Source organism: Notamacropus eugenii, chromosome 1 (genome assembly GCF_028372415.1).
Source record: "Notamacropus eugenii isolate mMacEug1 chromosome 1, mMacEug1.pri_v2, whole genome shotgun sequence".
NCBI classification, from domain to species: Eukaryota; Metazoa; Chordata; class Mammalia; order Diprotodontia; family Macropodidae; genus Notamacropus; species Notamacropus eugenii.
The window spans coordinates 48,315,792-48,337,707 of NC_092872.1; the positions used below are offsets into that span (position 1 = coordinate 48,315,792).

The following is a 21,916-nucleotide window of genomic DNA, read 5'->3' on the forward strand; positions in this document are numbered from 1 at the left end:
TGAAATGATTTTTGAGTAGTACAGCTCAGGCTGAGAGACAGTCAAATACAGACTAAAGACGTGTGGGGACAGCAGGACAGCTGTTCTGGTGAGCTGACCTAGGCACTGGAGGGAAAAGGATGGCTACAGAATCAAGAAGACCCTGCTGTCCAAAACAGACCTTTCATCAAGTGAGTTATGTAAAGTTGCTCTGTAAACCCTAAAGCATGACATAAATATTGCTTCTATTACATATTAGGCTTTACTATGTCCTTAACACAAAGACTGAAAATCTATTACCTCTATGAATTTGAATTTAGACAGGACTGTTGCCAAGAGTCAGTCAGTCAACAAACATTTATTAAGCACCCACTGTATTCCAGGCACTGTGCTGAGAGCTGGAGATACAAAGAAAGGTAAAAGACAGTCCCTGCCCTCAAGGAGCTCACAGTCTAATGGGGGGAGACAACATGTAAACAAACATGTACAAACAAGTTATACACAGATAACTGGAAGGTGGGATTTGTAGGTGAGACCTGAAAGAAGTCAGGAGGCAGATAGGAAGAGGGAGAACAATGTAGATGACCAGTAAAAAAATGTCCAGTCAGGACATGGAGGGTCTTGTGCAAGACACAGCAAGATGGCCAGTGTGACCAGATAGAATACGGGTGCAAGGTGTAAGAGGACTAGCAAGTTGGGAGGCAAGGTGACCTAGATTTTGAAGGGATCTGAATGTCAAAGAAGCTTTTATATTGGATCTTGGAAGTGATAGGGAGGCAATGGAATAGAGGACTGATATAGTCAGACCTATGCTTTAGGAAAATGACTGTGGTGGCTGAATTTAGATTGCAGTGGGGAGAGACTTTAGGCAGGTAGATCCACCAGCAAGTTATTGCAATGGTATAGATGTGAAGTGATTGAAGGCCTGTACCAAGGTGGTAGCAGTGTCAGAGAGAAGGGGCATATTTGAAAGATTTTGCAAAAGTGAAATTGACAGGCACTGGTGATAGCTTAGATATGAGGTGTGAGACAGGGAGGAGTCAAGGACTTCACTGGGAGAGGCAGGGTGGAAGCTCCCCTTCACACCAAAATTATAGCTCCTACTTTAAGACCTTCCCAGATCAGCCAGAGGCTGAAGCCTACTTTGAACACAGGGCTCCAATTTACAGTGATCCTTATAACAGCCCTTTGAGAGAGGCAAGATGAGATTATAAACCCCACTTTCCAATAAGAATGCAAGCTCAAAGGTAAAAATATTTATCCAAGGCTAGATTATCAGGGCTGGGATCAACACTCAGGTCCTTCCTGACTCCTAGCTTGGATGTTTTCCTGTATACCACACTGCCTATATCCAGGACTCTACAGGGTCCTGACATTCAACTGGGTGGAGGTGATTTTCCTCTCTTCCTTCAGCTACAGGAAAAAGATCTCGCAATATTTTCTGCAGGGCACAAACCTAGCCCCAGTTAGTTGCATGATGCAAAATCAGATGCACATTTGGATCACACAGGGCCAGTCTTCCCACACTGTTCCATTAGGTGAATGTAGATGAAGGCCAAGTTCCTTTTTCAGCCCTCAGAATAAGGATGAAGATCAACCTAAATAATCACAGAATGTCAAAGTTGAAAAGGTCCTTAGGTCACCTACTCCAAGCTCTTCGTTTTATAAAGAAGAAAACTGAGGTCTACAAAGAAGTAAAATACCCATAGCCTTGGAACTAGAGACTCCATTAGTGGGCTTATACACTAAAGAAGCCATTGAGAAGAAAAAAGTCCTCATATACTCCAATTATCCAAAGCAGATAGCTAAGAATTGTGATAGCTAAGAATTGTAAACAAAGTAGATGCCTGTTAACTGGTGAATGGGTAACAGAATATATTACTATGCTGTAAGAAACGGTGTGTGATGAATACAGAAAAGCATGGAAAATATATTTATGGACTGATGCACAGCGAAGCAGAACCAAGAAAATAATATACACAACAACTAAACAGTGTAAGTGAAAAGAACAATGACACTAAATCAAAAGTAAATAAATGTAACGAAATGCAAAGATTAAGCAGGTCTTAGGTGTAGAGATATTAGCAGACACACCCAATCCACTCCTTTGTGGAGGTGAAAGGTCCACAGCTGTTACACACTGCACGTTCTTAGACTTTTCCAAAGTATCAATCATACTAATTTTTTGCCCCTCTCCAAATAGTACTATTTGTCAAATGGAACGGCTGTCTGAGAGGAGGGGGAGAAATACACAGGATATTACGGTGATGTAAGAAACAGAAAATAACAATAAAAACATATTTAAAAAATAAGAGATACAGTGAATTGCTGGCAGTGAGAAAGCCTGCACAAGAACTGAGACCTCTAGACTCTTGCCAGGGTTCTCATACTCTGTGGGTGGAAATTTACTAGTTACCTTATGTATAAAAATGTTTTTCATCATGTCCTTAGATATGAAAGATGGAAGGGATCGTTAAAGATCACCTAATATAATTCCCTAATTTTAAGCAGGAGGAAGAAATTAATAAAGTAACTATGTCAATGTCAAAAAACAGGTAGTAACTAGTAGACTCAAACTCAAGTTGTCTACTTTCAAATCTAGTGTACTCTGTGGTGGGAGCTCGGAAGAAGAGCCTATGTCAGAGTGAGTTAAGAGAAAACCTGAACTGGGACAGGTCTGAGGCTACTATTAGGTTCAAAGTCTCTATTATCTCCTTTCTGAAAATCATCTGAGAGCTCAAGGCATCCCCAACACCCAAAAGAAATATAGTGGGAAATCCCTGGGCTCTGAAAGTAGAAGACACAATAGTCTGTGAGCTCTACATATGACTGAGGAAAGGAAAATGGATCTATTTATCGATGCAAACTGCCCCCACACACTTCTGCTTCTCTTAGGTCTGGAGAGGAAGCAGCTAAGCTTTACCTGGCTGGGTAACCTTGGGCAAATGCCTTCCCCACTTGTTGAGCCCATTTCCTTTGCAAATTAGAGGGTGATGGTGGAGTGTAAAATGAAATGTTGGATTTAGAGTTAAGAAGTCTCTTTGAATCTCAGCTCCAAAAAATACTTTTATGCCCATGTACATATTGGGCATAATTTGCATATGGGCAAATCACAACTTCTCTAAGGCTTAGTTCCTTCACCTGTAAAAAGGGGATAACTCTCCCTACCTACCTCATAAAAAGTAGTGCTAGTAAACCTACCTCTGACTTGTACTGAGCCCCCAAGACCACTGAAACCACAGCTCAGACTCTCCTCCTTGCCCTAACAAACTCAACCCCATCTCATAGTGTGGCCACCATGAGGAAATAGCTTGTAAACCTCAGAGTGCTAAATAAATGTGACATTATGATTATCTTTTAAGGTCTCTTCTAATTTGGGAGTATCTATGATTCTATAAGTAGGAAGCTGAAAGGAGAAGGTGTGGATGCAGGGCATGGAAGCAGACACTCATAGGAGGGATGAAGATGACCAATCCATCTGTGAACAATCTATAGCTACCCCAGGATCAAGACTCTCTGCCCTAGACCTTGGCCATTTTCAGGTTTTTGGAATTTTTGATATTCCCATGATTTTCTAGTCAAATTTTAAGAAAAAAACAAAATCAACCGCCACCTCAGTCAGTGGGGAGGGTAGTACAAGCAGCCTCACTCCTGTAAACTGATCTCTCTCTCACACACATACAGACATACAGACACACACATACACACACACTCTTCACAGCCATAGGTCACTTTCCTGGCAGGGCCCTCTTTCTCCAAGCTTTATAAAAAATTTCAACATCAGTCAGGCCAAACTAAAGAGAATAAAGCATTTGATTTATTCTTTAGTCAAGAGAGATGACAGCAGATTGAGGGGCTTGAGATAATACCCTAACTTCTCCAGATCTCTGGCATCAGCTGGGGCTGGGATCAATGACCCTTTGCTACCTGGGGCAAGTTCTACTTTCACCCTAACCTCAGCCACAACTCAGGACCTTACCAGACTGGCTTTGCCAGGGCTGGAAAGTCAAACAATTATGGACTATAAGTCCCTGTGATGAAATACAGCAGCAGTCACTCTGCTTGAGGGAGCAGACAATTCCTGGGGAACAACTGGTCAGGCTAACTCCTATTAACCAGGACCCTACTACCAGAATAATCTAAAGACTCTATTCCCCCCACACATAGAGAGCTATATCTGCAGAACAGGAAGGAACTTGATGTGTGTTCCCCCTGCAAAAAGCTCTCAATCCAGGCTGTCATATAACACATCAGTAGTTTCAGAAGCCTCAATCAAAGCAACTTTTGATTTTATTCTTGACTCTACCACAGAGACACTGCCCTTGGGGGCACATCCAAATTGAGCCTGGCACCCACCAGCCCATACAAACTACAAAAACCTTAATCATGTTACAGAAAATATATCATGTTCAGCTCCATGACCGCCAGACTCTCTGCAGACAATGAGAACTACATCAAGAGAATCATGACGTGAAAAATGTAAAATGGTTTAAGGAAGAAAAACCAGAATGGAGACATTTTTATCTGAGGCTTCTCTCCAAAAATGCAAACTACAATGGAGCTGTATCTTAGGCCAGGCTCTGTGCCCCTCTTAAGATCATCTTGGGTTGTGGGTACACAAAAACTTTGGAAGGATGTGTGTGAGCTTGGCCAGGGAATTCACTTACAGAGGCTGGCAGCTGAGGACTTTGATGAGGCTCCTGGCCAGTCATACTCACCCCAACCCAGAGTCCCCTCAGGTGCCTGCTGCAGATAGGAGATACAAGGGCAAAAAGGCCACAGACATCTCTAGTGGCCCCTCTCAGAGGTGGACAGGGGATGAGAAGAGGAGAGGGTTGAGCTTTGAGGGAAGGGACTCTGCTTATTAGAAGTTATCACAAACATGAAGCAGCAGACCAGATTCAGTAGAGAGGGGAAATCTAAGGACTGGTTCATTCCTGAACCAAAGAGGAAGAAGTGACTTGGGGAATGAGGTTCCTCAGAAGCCTGTCAGCCCATGAAGTCCACAGACATTGTCAGCCAAGACACTGACAGCAGCACTCACTGCATTGCCCTTTAATAATCTCACACCGAGCAAGCCCTGAGGAAGGATGCTACAATCTAGTTTATGCCTTCCTCCCCCTGGGGGCCTGCCACTCTAATCACAAGAGCCGTCCTTCCAGCCATCCCGCCATCGCTCATCCACACGAGCACAGTCAAATGCAGGCTTCCCTAGCTTCAAGTTCACCTCGTTGTGTAGGCGGCAGAGCCACTGGGTGAACCTGTTCCGACTGGTGGTGTCTGGCTGGTTTCTGCTCAACCTGCAGGAGAATGGGGCAGCATAGGGAGGATCAAGAAAGAGTGGCTATGAGGGAAGCCTGGATCCCACTGATGCAATCCCTGAAGTAGCCTGGATATGAAACTGCCCCCTTCCCCCCCCCCCCCCCAGGAGACACCAGACCCTGCATGACCCATACCATCTGATTCTCTAAGAAAGCCCTAAATCTCAGTTCCCATACAACATTGGAGAGGTCCACTTTTCTTGGGATCCTCTAGTCTATAATCCAACTTTCCAAATGTTTCCAAACGGAGTCTATATGGCACCTCAGAGATACAATGCTTGCCCTTTCTCTGATGGGGACAGAGGACAGACTGAAATACTCTGACAGCAACAGTTCTCTTTTTGCCCTTACCATATTACTGAAGTTTTCCTGTTCTAGGTGTGGAATAGCACCTTTCACCTAAGAGGGCAGGCTCAGCCCAAAGCTAGGTCCTGGGACTCTGAAGAGACAAATTCTCCTTGGATTGATGAACAATCCTGGTTGTCGGAGACTATTCTGCCAACCATGTAGAAGAAGTTCCTGGACATCACAGAGGAACCCTGCACAATTAGGTTCAGTTCCCCTGAAGGCACTTTAACAAAAGCAGAGTGAGGAAGGTGCCTCGGACACAGAAGAAGGCAAACAGAATCAGGTAGATTTATGGGAAAAACACTATTCAATATCCCTATAGGCGTTTAAAAGCAGAGCGCTCTTAGGAAACCTGTATTTTTCTCCTAACACCTCCATCCAATAAGCATATCCAGTATGTATCTTATAAAATCCTTGGAAAGTGAACTATGAAGCCTCAGGCAGGTCATTAGCTCATATTACAGAACTTTATAAGCTCTTAACTCCAGGAAGGCACCTCCTGCAAACTCTTCCCTGGGGCTTTAGGCAGAGAGTAGAAGGGATAGGGCAAGTTAACACACATCTATGAACAAAGGTCTATTTTCTGAACCTCTGTGAACTCTCTTCTGCCCCAGTACATCAATGCCAACTACATTCTCTTTCACAAAAAGCATAAGTAGCAGTGGCAGATCTCTACCAATAGCTGAGCTTAGAAAGTCTTATTCCTGGGAGACAGGCCTCTAACACTTTAGGATCACAAGAAGTGAGCAAAAATCTCCTCCTGGTTATCATATCCAAGTGAGAAAATAAGTAAACTAAGGGAAACAACTTCAGGCCCTGCTAAAACCATGAAACAGGTTAGGACTTAATCCATAACTTCTTAAACAAAAAAGTGAGACACTAGTCCCCTGAGGTCACCATTCTTTTTCAAAGTGGGCATGAAAAGGGAAATCCTCTCTGGGAAATTTTCTGGGATAGTCACCAGTTATGAGGATAAAGGAAGGGTTAGAGAAACATAGAATCTTAGAATTACAAAGGATCTTAGCAGTCATCTATTTCAGCTTGGACCTAGACCAAGAATTCCTACAGCACTGTGTACAAGTGAGCAGCCAGCCTGTCTGAAGATCTTCAATGAGGGAGGAATTCACTGCTTTTCCAGAACAGCCCATTTCACTTTTGGACAGGTCTAACTGTTAAGAAGTTTTCCCTCTACACTGCCTTCTGAGTTAGAGTCAAGGGGCAACCAGATCCCAAGGTTGAAGAAGCCAAACCTTGATAAATGTGATCCAAAGCTACCACCTCTACTTCCCTTCAGCCCACCTCCAGTTCCTGGGTGGGACAGAAGGTTGAAAGGAAAGCCTGGGAAGATATATGACCTAAATTCTACCACTGATGATGGTTCTGGGCCCCATAAACTTCAACTCTTTCTTAGGCTAGGGTTCGAGCTGGAACCCTTCAGACATAGCACTAAGACCTCATAAGATTCACAGGGCCCCTACGGTTAAGGTTTTAGAATGTTGTCTCCGTGTGACTTCACTAACTAGCTGAAATGATGCATAAGTAACCCTTCCCTTTCCCTTCCCCAAACCCCTCTCCCCTGCTCTAGCCTTTAAAAGATGGGAAATCAGCTTCCTGTCACATTTCATATTCAACTTGCCTTCTCCTTATATCTTCAGCACATTCATCACATGGGAAAAACTTGGAAAATAGATGTATAAACTGGGCCATTTCTTCCTGCTGGTCTAGGGTAGGGCAGTCGGGATAATAGGCAGCCATAGTGTGTAAGAAAGCCCAACTGTTCCGCCCCAGCTCCTCCCGATCCAGAGGGCAATCGGCTGGCAACTTGTCTTCCAACTGGGAAAGAAGGGAGATACAGGCTTAGAAATGAGATTTCAAGCTGATTCCCAGAGGCCCAACGCTTTAACAACCACCCCCTTTGTGCAACGGGCAGAAGGCTCCAAATCACTTGGAAACCTCGCCTCTTGGAGTCTACCTTATTTTAGCCAAAAGAACAAGGGACTAGCCGGCCCAAAGAGTACTGGGGGCGCTGATCTCAAAGCACAACCAGCGGTGACCCGCTGTTTGGGGGGGACAAGGGGGAAGGAGACAGCAGCCCCCGAGGCCTCCGTGGCCCCAAGCTATCTTAGAGGGGCTCTGAGTGCAGCACCCCCTCAGAGCTCCTTTTCTCCTGTAACGATAACCTGCGTGACCCAGGCGGTCACTGCGCATTCTCACTTTACACAACAGGAAACTGAGGCTCTGAGAGTCTGGGACTTCTCAGTCTCACGCCTCAAAGGCTTTCCGGTACCGCACACCGCTTTGTCTGTAAACTGAGGGGGGCCAGGGAGGGGAAGATGCGGCGGCTCCCGCCCCAGGCACCGCCTAGGACCCGCAGCGGCCACATGTCCGAGGCTGGATTGGAACCCGGGCCCTCCCGCCTCCAGGCCCAGCTGCTTCAGGGCTCTAAATCCCGCGTTCTGTCCGCCTTCGGACAAGATCACTTCATTCATTCTCGCAGCTCCCGTCGCCTGCTTGGCTTGGGATTCACGGGGAAGCTCCAAGAACACGGGAGTTTTCCGGGCTGGCGGGGCGGGGATCCGAGCGAGGGGAGGTAACTAAGAACCTCCGAACCTTTTCTAAACCACGAGGCTGAGAAGGCCCCCGCCGCGTGGGTGGGGAGGAGAGGAAGCCGGCCCCAGCGGGGGGAGGGGGGCACCCAGTGACGGGAGCAGCTGGCCCCTGGGGGGAGGGGGGTGGGCACGGGCGGAGGCTCGGGAAGGCGCTGACTGCGGGGTTGGCTCAGCAGCCCCGGACGTGGGGCCCGACGAGCCGGCAGACTGGGGGCCGAGGGGGAGGGCTTTTCTCGTCCCCCGCAGCGGTGCCCCGCCCCCCTGCAGGCGGCCGGGCCTCACCGCGACCCGGGGCTCGCTTTCCGGGGTCTCCCGCGCCTGCTGCGTCTTCATCCACGTCTTGAAGTCGACGCAGGCCCGGCAGGGCCGCTTCCGCGCGGCGGATTCTCCCGCCGCCTCAGGCGTCTCCGTGGCCGCCGCCTCCTTGGCCTCTTGGGTCCGCGCGCCGCCCGGCAGGAAGGAGAAGAAGCTGGCGGGGGAAAAACGCCGCCCTTCGCCGGGCGCCGCCATCTTGGTCACCCAAGGAATGCTGGGATAGGCGGCCTTGTAGGCGCGCAGGCGGGCGGCCTCCCTTAGCTTCCACGCCAGCCCCATCCCCAGCTTCAGCCCCAGCCCCGCCTTCGAGACCGCCCCGGGCTCCGGGCGCAGCCCCGCCCCCTCCTTGGTGTTCTCCGAGCAGGCCCCGGGCGCCCCATTCTCCTGCGGGCCGGACCCAGGCTTGCTCTTCTGCTTCCTCCAGTAGAAGAGCAGCGTGGAACGGTGGCCGGGCCTGCCCTTGGGGCGCGTTTTGGCTCGGGTCTGGGCCTTAAGCCCCTCCTTGGCGGGGTCCCTGTGCTGGGACCTGGGGCGCCGGAGCTTGGGGCGTCGAGGCCCGCCCTCGGCCGTGGGCAAGCGAGCCGCCTTCATCCCTAGGGCAGTCGGCCCGCCTTCCCCTCTTCCCTCCCTCAGCCCTTCCCTCCTCCAGAAACCAGTCCCGACATGGTCGGTCCCGCCCTGGGGACGCGAGAGGCAGGAGGCCGATCGTACTAGCAGGAACCGAGCCCCTCGCGCCCTCGGCCAGCCGAGGGCCGTTTGTGCAGGCCGCCCCAGGCTCCGGGCAACGGCCGCCGTTCGGAGGGGGCGGGACGATGATGTCAGAGAGGGCGGGGCGGGGCGGGGCTCGGCGCGGGCTCCTCCCCGTTCTTTTCCGAACCTTCTCCACTTGCATCCTCCCAGACCTCTGCAATCTTTCCTGACTCCTGGGACCTTAGAGTGGCAGCTTCACATGGAGCGAAAATCTCATCCCTGCCATTCACTAGCCGTGGGAGTGTGCCATCTTTCCCACTAGGGCCTCAGTTTCCTGACCTGAACCGCAGGGACTTTTGGACTAAATGTGATCTCGAAGGGACTTTCCCCCAACAGTCTGTAGTCCGCCCACTGCTATGGTCGGCTCTTGGAGGGCAGGGCCTGGGCAATGGTACCTTCCCCCCAAATTACCTTTTATTTCTTCACGTCTTCCTGTTGCCACACCCGAGAGGATGCAGGGGCAGGCCCTCCTAGGCTTAGCACCTTGTAGGTGACTGAGAAGTGCTTGCTGATGACTGATAGATAGTATGGCCCAGCTCAGCCAACATCTGTCATGCTGTAGTACCAGATGAGGACACAGAAGTACTTTGCAAGCCATAAAGTATAACGCTTCATTAGCTATGGTTATAAAACTGACAGTGCCCCTGCTTTTGTGAGCTTACTCTCCTAATCAGATCTCCAAGGAGGGCTTCCTCCCTTTTGCTGGTGCATGATCTTCCCCTTCGCCCCAAGTGTGTCTGGTTACCAAAGTTGTATCTTTGGGTTTCTTTTCCCAATCCACGGCTTCACCTATCATCTCTGTTTAGTGGCCTCCCTTATTTATGTATTCAACTCTGATCTCTCCCCTGAGCTCCAGCATCTCCACCTCAGTGCCCTATTGGCACCTTAAACTCCACATCCCAAGCTAAACTCACCATATTCCCCTTTAAACCTGATCTTCCTTTCAACTACTCTATTTCTCATGTTGAGACTACCATCCTTCCAGTCATCTATACTCAAAACTTTGGCACCATCTTTGATTTTTCCTTCTCCCTTATCTTCCACATCTACATCAAGTTCTGTCTAATTTTTCTCCTTGATACTTCCCATATTTCTTCTCTTCCACTCATTACCACCTCCCTAATTCAATCCCTGGATTATAATAGTTTCCTAACGTTAAGAGGTCCCATATCTCACCTCTCCTGTCCACACATCTGTCAAAGTAATCTTAATCAATAAACCGATTGTTGTTTGTCCTTCTTTCTCAAGACATCAGAGAAGCTGTAAATTGAATTTAAGTGAGGGAGGGCTGTGCAAAGTCACCAGCCTCACTTTTCTCCTCCTGAGCCATCTGGGTCCAGTGGCAAAATATAGATGAGAATGACTGGAGATGGCCCCAATGCATTGGGAGACCTTGGTCTTTTTAATGGCCTTTAACAGGTCTCAATTTGACTGAGGTAATGCCCAATCCATGATTAAAACTAGGTAAGAAAAGAAAAAAGCCTATTGAGAACCTACTGCATGCTGGGCACTGTGCTAATTGCTGTAGATACAGTGGCAAAAGTCAAACTGCCCCTGCTCTAACAGAACTTGCATTTTAACCTGAGGTGACATGCACATGTAAAAGAATGTGTGGAATATAGACAAAATGAGGTCATTTTAAGGAAGGACACCAGCAGCTGGGAAGAATCAGAAAGGCTTCGTGGTGCTTGAGCTGAGTTTTAAAGGAAACCAAGTGGAAAAGGAGAGCCTCCCAGCCAGAGCAGAGGTCTAATCATGTCATTCTGCTATCCAACTTTCGGTTTAACTTGTAAGATAAAATGAATACCTCTTTCTCTGACGTTTTAAGAGCCTCCGCCTCTGATTTCTTTTCTTCCTTATTGCAAATTATTCCACTTCACAAATTGTATTCCAGTTATAATCAGCTGCTAGTTTTGTTTCCTGATCTTATCACGTATCTTCCTCTCTCTGTGTAATTTGCAAAGGCTGTTCCCCATGCCTGAATAACACTCCTCATGTCTAAAATTCTTGTCCTTTAGAGTGTCACTCAGATGCCATCTCTTCCCTGAGGCCTTACAAGGCAAGGGAAAACTTAGGGAGCACTGCTGTGTACAGAATTTTTTCCTGAATTCTTCCACTGAAACTAACCTCAAGTTTTCCTACAGTGTACTTTCTTTTGACCCTAGCACAATCTGTCATATGTTACTCTGATTTGTGTTTCTTTTTATCTCAGTAGTGGGAATGACAGGGCCTGTTAGGTTTTTTTTCTTTCATCTTCATCCCTATCATCTAACATATAGTATAGCTGATAAATGTCTCATTCGACGTATATTCTAATGAATGGATGTCCTAGGGAGCCAGGATAGGAGGTAGGTAGTGATTTTAGCAACTTAATAGATGAGAAAATTGAAGCACAGATGGTTAAATTAGCTGATCTTAGATTCCCTAAGTGAGAGAGTGCTAGAGGCTGGATGACCCCAGGCCTCTGGGCTGTCATAGCAAGACCTCCAGGGGCTTTGGGAAGGAGAAGCAGCATGCCTGCAGAGGCAGTGTAAGAGCCAGCCTCCAACTGAGTAGGAAGTGATAGATGCCCAGCTTAAAACTGTGACCAGTGCTTTAAGTCAGTCAAGGGCTCAACTTCACCCCATGCTTCCTCATTAGATCCCTGAACTACTCAAGGGTGGGGATGATTTAGAACAATGCCTGGCACAATAGATTTGACTTGATGTTCACTTGACCTTGCGTACCTCCTAACAAGCAGAGGGTGCAGTCAAGTTCCTGGGGCCCCTTTCTAACTGTCAGAGAGCTGGCCATCCATCAGATCCATCCCTTGGCAGTTGACATTCTGTTCTAAGGGGTGGGTTAGTGTTTCTACACATCACAACAATGGACTGGGTCTTTACCTCCTGGCTGCTTTCCTTCATCACTAGTTGTGTTCCTCATTGACACCTCTAATTACAGGACATCCTGTAATAAACCTTTAGTGGATTTAGAAAAATGATAACAGAAGCAAAAGCCTTTCTCAGCTTCTAGACATAGATCATATACTCTGCTTAAGAGAAAGTATAGTATCATGTAAAGAACACTGGGTCTAAAGCCAGGTTCACATTCTAGATGAAGCAGAAAGGGAAATGGTTCTCTCAGCAGTCACACAAAATACTGTCTCTCATGCATACTACATACATACTTAGGCTGTAAGGTCCTTGGGGGCAGGGACCATCTTTTGCTTTTCTTTGTATCCCCAGCACTTAGCACAGTGCCTGGCACATAGTAGGTACTTAATAAATGCTTACTGACTGATTACTACCTGTGTGATCAAGGGCAAATCACAACCTCTTTGGGCCTCAGTTTCTTTATCTGTAAAATGAGGTGGACTAAAGGGTCCATGAAGTCCCTTCCAGATCTACAGCTATGATTTGATGGCTCCTAGACCCATCCTGTCTGAAAGGCTGAAACCCCTTGTTGGCTGAAGTGAGTGGTCTCTGCTGAACACCCAGACCCCTTTTCTGACTAATGAATCAGATGCATGCATAGGATTACAAAGGAAATCTCTATTGAAATGGATTTACCAAAATATTAAAAAACAGAATAAGCTCACAAACCCCAGACTCAGAACCCCTTGCTCTAGAAGCAGTTGGAATCAGGATTTCCTCCTTCCTGGGACTTTTTCCTTGGCTAAACTCCACATAATTTGCTTAAGATCAGTTTTGCTGGATCTTGATCTGTCCCTGTAACCCCCATCCCCGAGGACTGAAATGAGGTGTAAGTCAAATACTGGTCTTGTGCTCACCTGGTTTGACCTGACAGGCCCAAAACTAGAGGACTGCCCTGCTCTTGGGCTCTATTAAGTCCCTTCTCTTTTAACTTCAAAGCATGTCATCCAGCCTCTGATGTTACTACTGTCCATCTCTCAATTCCTGAAATGAAAGGTATCTGGAAATGCTAGGTGGCACAATGGATGGAGTAGCAGGCTTGGGCTCAGGAGGACCTGAGTTCAAATCCAGCCTCAGATACTTACTAACTGTGTGACTCTGGGCAAGTCTCTTGATCCTGTTTGCCTCAGCTCCTCATCTATAAAATGAGCTGGAGAAGGAAATGGCAAACCATTCCAGTATCTTTGCCAAGAAAATCCCAAACAATTGAAACAACTCAACCACATCTGGAGATGCAAACTAGTACAGCATGTCTGTGTCCTGGGGGCAGTCTGTAACTCCTTTTAGGCTACTGATGACCCCCATTGCTCCTTTCTTTTCTTGAATATAAGTAAGGAAGAGTAATTGTAAGAGAAAGAATTTTAGGGAGTGGCACTATAGGGCACCGAGAGTCCGTCTGATGGCAGGGGGAATTTTCTACAACTCTCCCCTTCCCATAGAAACTGGCTATCAGCCCTGGCTTACAGGAAGATTTGAAACTCAAAGAAATTGCTTTCATGTTTTGTTTACATATAAGCCTTCTGGGAAAATATAATAGGAGTGATCACCTAATAAATTCAATAAAACCTTTGCTTTATCTTGCTGAAGAAATTTCATAGTTTAAGTCTTTGTCAAAGCATCCTCATAAGTTTTTTGTATTTAAAACATTACTTTTATGCAGAGAAAATTAAGTTTTATACATGATGCTCATATTGAACACTGAATACCTTTGTAGTGCCTTTTGGGGAGACCCTAGAAATGAGCTGTGCCTAAGTTTTAAGGGGTTTTCCCTGAGTCCCAGGGTCGGGGTATCTGAGGCAGGGACAATGAGAAAGAGTCTGACCATTCTCATTAGAGATGAAGTTCCCCTAGGACTTTGGAAGCATGTCCACTAAGGCATCTTTTTCGTCTAGGAAATATTAAGAAATAATATGGCGAAGTCTGAATATTATGAACCTCTTTGTTGAATAGAAACCATAACAAATTCCAAAACTGTTGATTTCATTCTTCTCAAAACCTCAATCATTTATTCTTGTACAAAGATCACTTAAGTTCAGGAAAGAATCCCGATTCTTCACATTTAAGATTAGGGTAGTTAAGCAGCCTCAAAGTGGGAATGTTTTTGTTCAATAAAATTTAAGAGCTCTCTTGAGTTTCCCTTGACCAGAATGGAAGGGGACACCTTAGAGAGAATGGTTAAAGAAGTAGTAATTGGTTTGAGGGAAAAAATTTCTTTTAGTGCACCCCATTATAGACATTGCTGTTGTTCCATTTAGGCAAATCAAAAGCCTGAATTTAAACTTTGTACCTTTGTTTTGTCTAACTGAAGAATTTTTGTCTTTTGTTTCTTGAACACTATAAAATGTAAGCCTAATGTAGTACTATAAAATGTAACTTTGCTTAGGGCAAAGAGAATTCTAATTAGCTTGGGAAACCTTGCTGGTTTGATCTCCTTCCAAGCAGCAGTGCTCATAAATATCTAATAAATTTTCTCTGACAGTCATTGTCTAAATAAATTCACAGTACAAGTTTTTTTTTTCCTTCCATAGACTGAACCCAGTTTGCTTAAGTCCAGAACTGGGGCCCCCTCCAACTTATACATGGCATTCAAATTATATTTGCATGCTGTGAGTCTGAAGTACATGTGGAAAACCATAATACATAGCATATAATAAGTATATATGACAAGATTAGATATATTAGACTGAGGGAACAAATCTTATACAATATGTAACACATAATGTCATAAAACAGTTGCATACAATAGTATGAAGTCCACATTCTTCGCAGACATTTTGTGACCTTGGTAGAGACTTTATTAAACTGTCACTTGAGATTAAGAGTTTCAGACCAGTGTTTTCTAGCCAATCAAACATTTTTACCCCTCTTTTTCTCAAATTCTTCCCACATCACCAAAACAATAAGATCTTCCAGGTACACAGGTACAGTATCCAAGTAGTTCATGTACTCTTCCACACAAGTCATTGAAAAGTGACAGAAACCATCAAAATTCTCTGGGGGCATACATTCATACTGGTAGTGTCCTGCTGGTCATATTGAGTCTATCTTCATATTTTTCCTCTACCATGGAAATCTGTTAGTATCCCCTCTATAGGTCTAATGCTGAAAACCACTGATTTGGAAACAGTCAAGGGCATCCTGAGCTCATGGCACTATGTACTGATCCACTTTAGCTTTTCTGTTACATGGGCAGAAGTCAAAACACAACCAGATCTTCCTGGTCTTTTTTCATACCCCACCAAGGGTGAGGCACTGTGGGACTCCATGATAACATTATTGACTTACAGTTCCTTAAGATGGTTTCTGAGGCTTTCTTTCCATCTCTTAGCAGGAGAGGTCCTTGAACACTTGTCCCCAGGGAGGATTCTCCTTGGACACAACCCATGGGCACAACCCCTGATCCCACCCATGCTTTGAGGATGTACCAGTCCTTAAGGTGAGTTTCTTCCTCCAATGATCTTTCCGTCTCTCAGATATTATTAATGCCAACACAGAATTTCTCTTGATCCAAATCTTGAAACAGACATGTAGTAAGTGTTTCTGCTGTTTCCATGGGCTTTTACTTAGTATTAGCTTATTATTAACAGTAATAGCTAGCATTTATATAGCACTTTGCAAATATTATTTAATCCTTACAATAGCTCTGGAAAGTATTTTTACAGTTTTAATTTTAACATTTCTGGAAAGTGAGGCAGACAGAGTGACTTGCCCAGGGTCACACAGCTAGAAAGTATCTGAGGCCAGATTTGAAGTCACATTTTCCTGACTCCAGGTCTAGCACTCTGTCCACTGTGACATCTAACTGCGGCATACAGGAGGCATGGAAGAAGCCCCTATCGTGGAAAACTCTAGTATAGGACAGCAAATAGCTCAGCAGAGGAGGCCACATGGCAGCTTTGAAGACAGAAAGGAAAAATCAACTGCAGAGCAGAGGGACTTGGTTGGGCCCAGATTGTGTGGGGTTCTAAAAGCTTCAGAGCAGAAGAGCTTAATCAGTTGTGACAGAGCTGTGAGAAGTACTCCATCAGTATGAACACTCTAGGAGCATGTACCTGGGAAATGTTCTTTTTCCAGTTAAAGTCATAGGATCATCAATCCATCATGTTCATCAACCTCAGAGATAATCTAGTCCAACAACCTCATTTCAAACAGGTAAGGAAATCAGTGGTCAGGGCAGTCAGGTGATTTGCACAAGGCCACACAGGTAGTAAGTGTTAGAGACTTAATTTGAACTCAGCAACTTGTCCATATATGTTAGCACTGAGACCACAACACCCCATGTGCAGGTACTTAACCTTATGTCCTGAGAAGCTGTTGTGGGCCCTGAAGGGCCCAACCCTCTGAACCTTAAAGATCTGAGGGCCTTTTCACCTATAGATTCAGAGGTGAAACCCAGATGACCCAACTTGAGGCCAAGCAGGGCCAACCATCCCTTTCACCCAAAGCAGAGTGCAGAGTCTGACCTTGGAATAAAGCCGCAATTCAGGAACTAAGGCAAGAGATAGGAATAAAAAGAAGATATGACCACTGTAAAGAATTGTAATAGATTCAACCTAGAAGGAGACAGTGATACTGGTGATTGCAAGCCAGATGCCCAGAGGAACAAATGAACTTTTCTATTTGTTCCATCTATCCACAGATACCTAGAAGAAATGAACTAAGATACAAAAAAAAAAATGAAATCAGAGCTCTGGAGGAAAGACTTGTATGGAGAATAAATAACTTAGAAGAGAAAGTAGTAAACTCACTGAAGTAATAGACACATACTCCTTGAAAGTTAGAATGGATCAAAGAAAAATAGGTAACTCCATGAGTCAGCAAGAAATAGTCAAACAAAATCAAAAAATTAAAAAAGAAGAAAATAAGTACTTGCTAACAAACAAAACTGAAAATAATATATTGAATTAACTATATTCTTAAAGCAAAATGTATGAAATGGAGATTTATAGTTTCATGTACAATCTTTTTTGTGTATCCTGCTCTGTAGTCAACAAGACAGAAACCAATTATTAAGTGCCTACTATGTGTCAGGCATTGTGTTAAGCGCTGGGGATTCAAAGAAAGCGGGGAAAAGCAATCCCTGATCTCAAGGAACTCACAGTTACACAGCTAGCAAACAACAATGTAGAAACTAGTCATATTCAGGATAAACTGGAGATAATCAAAAGAGGGAAGATACTGGCATTAAGGGAGATTAGGAAGGATTTCTTGTAGAAGGTGGGATTTTAGCTGGGACCTAAAGGATGCCAGGAAAGACAGTGATGGAGATGAGGAAGGAAAGAATTTCAGGTATGAGGGATAGATAACTAGTTAAAATGACCTGAGCTGGCAGCTGGGAGTCTTGTATAAGAAGCAATTAGGAGGCCAGTACCATTAGATAGAAGAGTATTGGTGGGAGTAAGGTATAAGAAAACTGGAAAGGTAGGAAGGGACCAGGTTATGAAGGGTTTTAAAAGGCAAACAGTGGATTTTCATATATAATCTTGAAGGTATTAGGGAGTTTATTAAATAGGATCAGTCTTTGGATTTAGGAAGATCAATTTGATAGCAGAGTGGGGGAAGATCTAGGGTAAGGAATGCTTTGAGACAGGCAGACCAACTAGGAGACCATTACAATAGTCCAGGAATGAGGTGATAAAAACCCTATGCCAAAGTGATGGAAGGATCACAGGAGAGAAGAGGGTGAGTTTTGGGGAAGATAAAATCAGCAAGATTTGGCTGTGGGGGTTGGAGATGGTGAGAGAATGAGGAATAGAGGGAGACATCTGGGTTAAGTGACCAGAAAGACAGTGGTACCCTCAACAGTAATAGGGAAATTAGAAGTGGGAAGAGCACTGGGGGAAAGGGAATGAGTTCAGTTTGGGGCATGTTGAGTTTAAGATGGGATATCCAGTTCTAGATGTCTAATAGGCAGTTAGAGATTTAAGACTAGATGTCAAGAGAGAGGTTAAAGCTGAATAAGTAGATCTGAGAATCATCAGCATAGAGGTGATAATTGAATCCTATGGGAGCTGATGAAATCACCAAGCTATGTAGTAGAGGGGAAAGAGAAGAGGGGCCCAAGATAGATTGTTGGGAAGTCACCAGAAATGTGGTAGTAAATGTTTAACAGTGAACTCACTGAAAAAGCAGAACTTGCTTTTAAGTTTAACCTGAATTAACAGTATCTTTATCACATTCTTAAATCTAGACAATCAACAAAACTCATCTCCAGGGTGCAAATGCTCACACTGGAAATTTAACAATTGGTCAAAAGCTGGCTTGAGCTGGTTCCAGCACATCCCAAGAGACATCAACAGGCATGACCTGGATTACTGCTGATGTTTGTCCTTCATTCTCGAAAAGGACCATGACATCAGGGAAGTGATGCCATGATATTAAGTTAAATTAAACTTAAGTGAAGTAAATTAAGTAAATTAAATTTAAGTGAAGTAAATTAAACTTAAGTGAAGGAGGGCTGTGCAAAGTCACCAGCCTCACTTTCTCCTCCTGAGACATATGAGTCTATTGGCCAGATATGTATCAGGACAACTGGAGATGACCCAGGATGCAGTGGAGGACCTTGACCTTTTCAAACTAAGGCCTTTAACAGGTCTCAGTTTGACTGAGGGAGCAATCCAGAGAAAGAGACTGAGAAGAAGAGATTAGATAGATAGGAAGTGTATAGGGGCACATGGAAAACTTTTAAGTTCAGAAGAAAAAAAATTTAAAACATCACTAATAAAAGTATATCAAAACAATTCTGAAGTTTTGTCTTACACCCCAGCAAATTGGTAAAGATGACAAAAGATGGAAATTGTTGATCTTGGAAGGGTTGTGGGAAGACAGACATGGATCTATCGTTAGAATTGTGAATTGGAAGATGTGTAGAAGTAAAGGAGAAGAGGAAAAAGGGAAGTAGTAAAAGGAAAAGTAAGGGAAGTAAAAGAAAAAGACTAAAGAGGAAGGAGAGGCAAAAGGAAATATATATTTCCAGTTTGCCCAGTGAATCCCTCCAATCCTGAGCCCTACTTGTCCCCAACTTCTTTATTTATCCTGCCCAAGGTCCAGTTCTGGTAGAGATGGCACCAAGAAAGTTAGAGTTCTCCTTTTCTCCCCTCCTCCCTCCTTTGTTGGCTAGCCAGAAACTTTTGATGTTATCTTGCTGCCCAGGATACTGTGTCTATCTCTGAGTTGGGAAAGTCCACAAGGAACTCTCTAGTACCTGACCTTTGCTCAGAAAAGGAAATAAAACACACAAGGTAACAAGGAACGTGAGGTCTGGTAACTCTCCCCCTATACCTAAGAGCCCCTGAAATAGCAGTACTCTTCAGATCAACAACCCTGATTTTACACCATTGAGAGGAAAAACCTTCGTGGAAGAGCCTGACATTCCAGCCATCAACAGCACTAACCATTAGGTCCCTAGAAACAGCAGCAACACTGTACCCCCTCCCCCACCAGACCTGCTTCCAACTTGGCTTTCATAGCCATTGTCCAGGAAAGCAAACCTTGTAGAAAGTCAACAGAGGAACTTTCTTTGCAGTTTGCTGCAGCTCTCATCTCCTTAGCAACCTACTAAAGGTGTGGAAAAGAAAGTTCTTGCCATCAAAGTCCTGGGCACCATCAAATAGTTCATTATCAAAAATGGAGATAGTTGTATTTCCATAGGCTTTGCTGTTACACCCTGAAGCCAATGGAGCCGTTCCATCTGATTTGTACTTGTCTTGATTTTCCAGTTATATCTCCAGCACTTAGTACAGTGCTTTGCACAAACTAAGTATTCAGTCAGTGACTTTTCATTCCTTCATTCTTTATTCATTCACTTATTCATTTGTAATAAAGTTTAAGGACAGTCTCAGGAAAGTTGATCAAGTACTTAGTCTAGAGACAGACTTATTGGCACCATGTTTAGCCAAGAATTATTTTGTAAATTCATATTTAAATAATGGAAAGCATATCTTCCCCTCTGTCCTGATATGGCAAAAAGATAAAAATTAATATTACCTCCGATTTCTACTGGAATTGATTCTAATAATTGTCAATAAGTTTCAACAATCACTTTTATCAAGCATATATATATATGTGTGTGTATATATATGTGTGTGTATATATATATGTGTGTGTGTATATATATGTGTGTGTATATATATATGTGTGTGTGTGTGTGTATATATATATATATAAAATTCATTTAGTTCAGGGAGAAAAGTTAGCACTCTGAGAAAATATTATTCAGAGAATAATTGTATTCAGAGAAAATACAGAGAAATAAAGATCAACACACAGTGCTTCCAGCTGCCTGACATAAGCAATACATATATCACAGATCAACAGACAGATATCTGTCTGACCATACATACAGAGTTACCAGAGAAAGAGGCACCAACATCTGGGTTTTCAAAGCCAGGGGCTGCTTAGCAGCTTCCCAGTCTCATCTGGCACACCAACCTCCCCAAAACTAAGCCCCAAAGTAAAACCTCACCTCAGAGTGTACTTGTTCATTTTTCAGAGCCTGAGGGCATCACAACCCTTGAGAACCAGTACGTCATTTGAAAATTAACAAAAGGTGTGGGCCTCCCCTAATTAAGCTTCCCCTAATGGGCAGTCCCATTAATGGATGGGGAAAGATCTTCTTTAATCACATTAAAATAATTAACAATACAAATACATATACTACTTCTAGTTAAAGACTCTTGATTAATTCAATCAAAGGCAAAATTCAATCGAAGGCACTTGATTATACTAAAACCAAAACAGCCAAAGACCCTACTTTGCTTTCCAGTATAGCCAACTCCCACCGGTGACTCCAAGAAGCAGTGTCATATGCACTGGCCACACCCTGGTAAATTGTCTCAGCAGATGAGCTAAACCAGGTTGAGGGAACAGGCCTCAAAACCATTGGTGAGTTAGGGAGATGTCTACCTCAAGGACGTGAAGATTTCCCCCAGTGGAATGGGCAGCTGAGAACAGTTTGTTCCAACAGCCATGAGGGTGGCTGAAGCAGGTGATGTGGACTCCTTAGAGCTTGATCAGATGTTGAAGAAGCCAAGGTTATCTACTGATCCACTGAATCTTAGGCCATCGCCAATCATCCTGACTTTTGTCCTGCCACTGCACTTCGATGACTCTGGAAGAGAGAGTGAGGCTGACAACTTTGTGTAACTCTGCCTTACTTAAATCTGATTTATCCACAAGTCAAGGCATTACTCTATGCTGTCAGTGATGCTTTTCAAAAACAAAGGACAACAACAATGATTTACCCCAAAAGGACAACTAGACTAACTGGGTGCTTCTGATTTTCTAGACAAGATTACAAGAGGCAGTTGAGTCCCATAAAGCAATTGTTGACCTGAAAACTTAGACAAGAAAAGGCAACAGGCTAAATGCATACATTTTATGATTTAATTAATTAATCAATCAATTCCCTATTAAAGATAACAGTAACATAATGCATTATGGAGCCAGAAATGTTCTGGCTACCCAGTGCAGAAATCTTCTGGCTTATATACATTTTGCCGTGAGAAAGGAACTCTCCTAGTTGAACAAATCATAAATTTAGTAAGACAAGACAATTAACAAAGTAATGTTGGTCAGGCCTTGGGATTCCAGCTGGGTAAACATATGCCGAGGTGATAAAGAAGGAAATCCCACCACTAGTAAGTGGCAGGCTTCCTGCCATAAACAGATAACTGACATAGGA

General features: G+C 44.3%; 1 protein-coding gene across 2 annotated transcripts; it reads right to left on the bottom strand.

Moving 5' to 3' along the window:
• Window positions 1-317: 317 nt before the first annotated feature.
• GFER (growth factor, augmenter of liver regeneration) lies at window positions 318-9,384 on the bottom strand. 2 transcript variants are annotated; one of them, XM_072599550.1, is made up of 3 exons: window positions 8,540-9,383; window positions 7,285-7,481; window positions 318-1,577 (listed from the first exon to the last, which is right to left on the bottom strand). In XM_072599550.1, exons 1-3 carry the CDS (start codon window positions 9,161-9,163, stop codon window positions 1,514-1,516), a joined length of 885 nt encoding a protein of 294 aa, XP_072455651.1. In that variant the 5' UTR covers window positions 9,164-9,383; the 3' UTR covers window positions 318-1,513. The 2 variants fall into 2 exon arrangements, with proteins under 2 accessions (XP_072455651.1, XP_072455652.1); XM_072599551.1 differs by lacking the exon at window positions 318-1,577 and adding an exon at window positions 3,775-5,279 and having other exon boundaries at window positions 8,540-9,384.
• Between the last annotated feature and the right edge of the window lie 12,532 nt (window positions 9,385-21,916).

What these genes read in the sequence shown, in the direction of transcription:
- GFER (XM_072599551.1), bottom strand. Translation starts at nt 9,163, where the DNA reads ATGAAGGCGGCTCGCTTGCCCACGGCCGAGGGCGGGCCTCGACGCCCC. An exon ending in AAAGCGAGCCCCGGGTCGCG is followed by an intron (nt 7,482 to 8,539) that starts GTGAGGCCCGGC and finishes CTTCTTTCCCAG; the next exon opens with TTGGAAGACAAGTTGCCAGC. An exon ending in GCTGAAGATATAAGGAGAAG is followed by an intron (nt 5,280 to 7,284) that starts GCAAGTTGAATA and finishes ATTCTCCTGCAG; the next exon opens with GTTGAGCAGAAACCAGCCAG.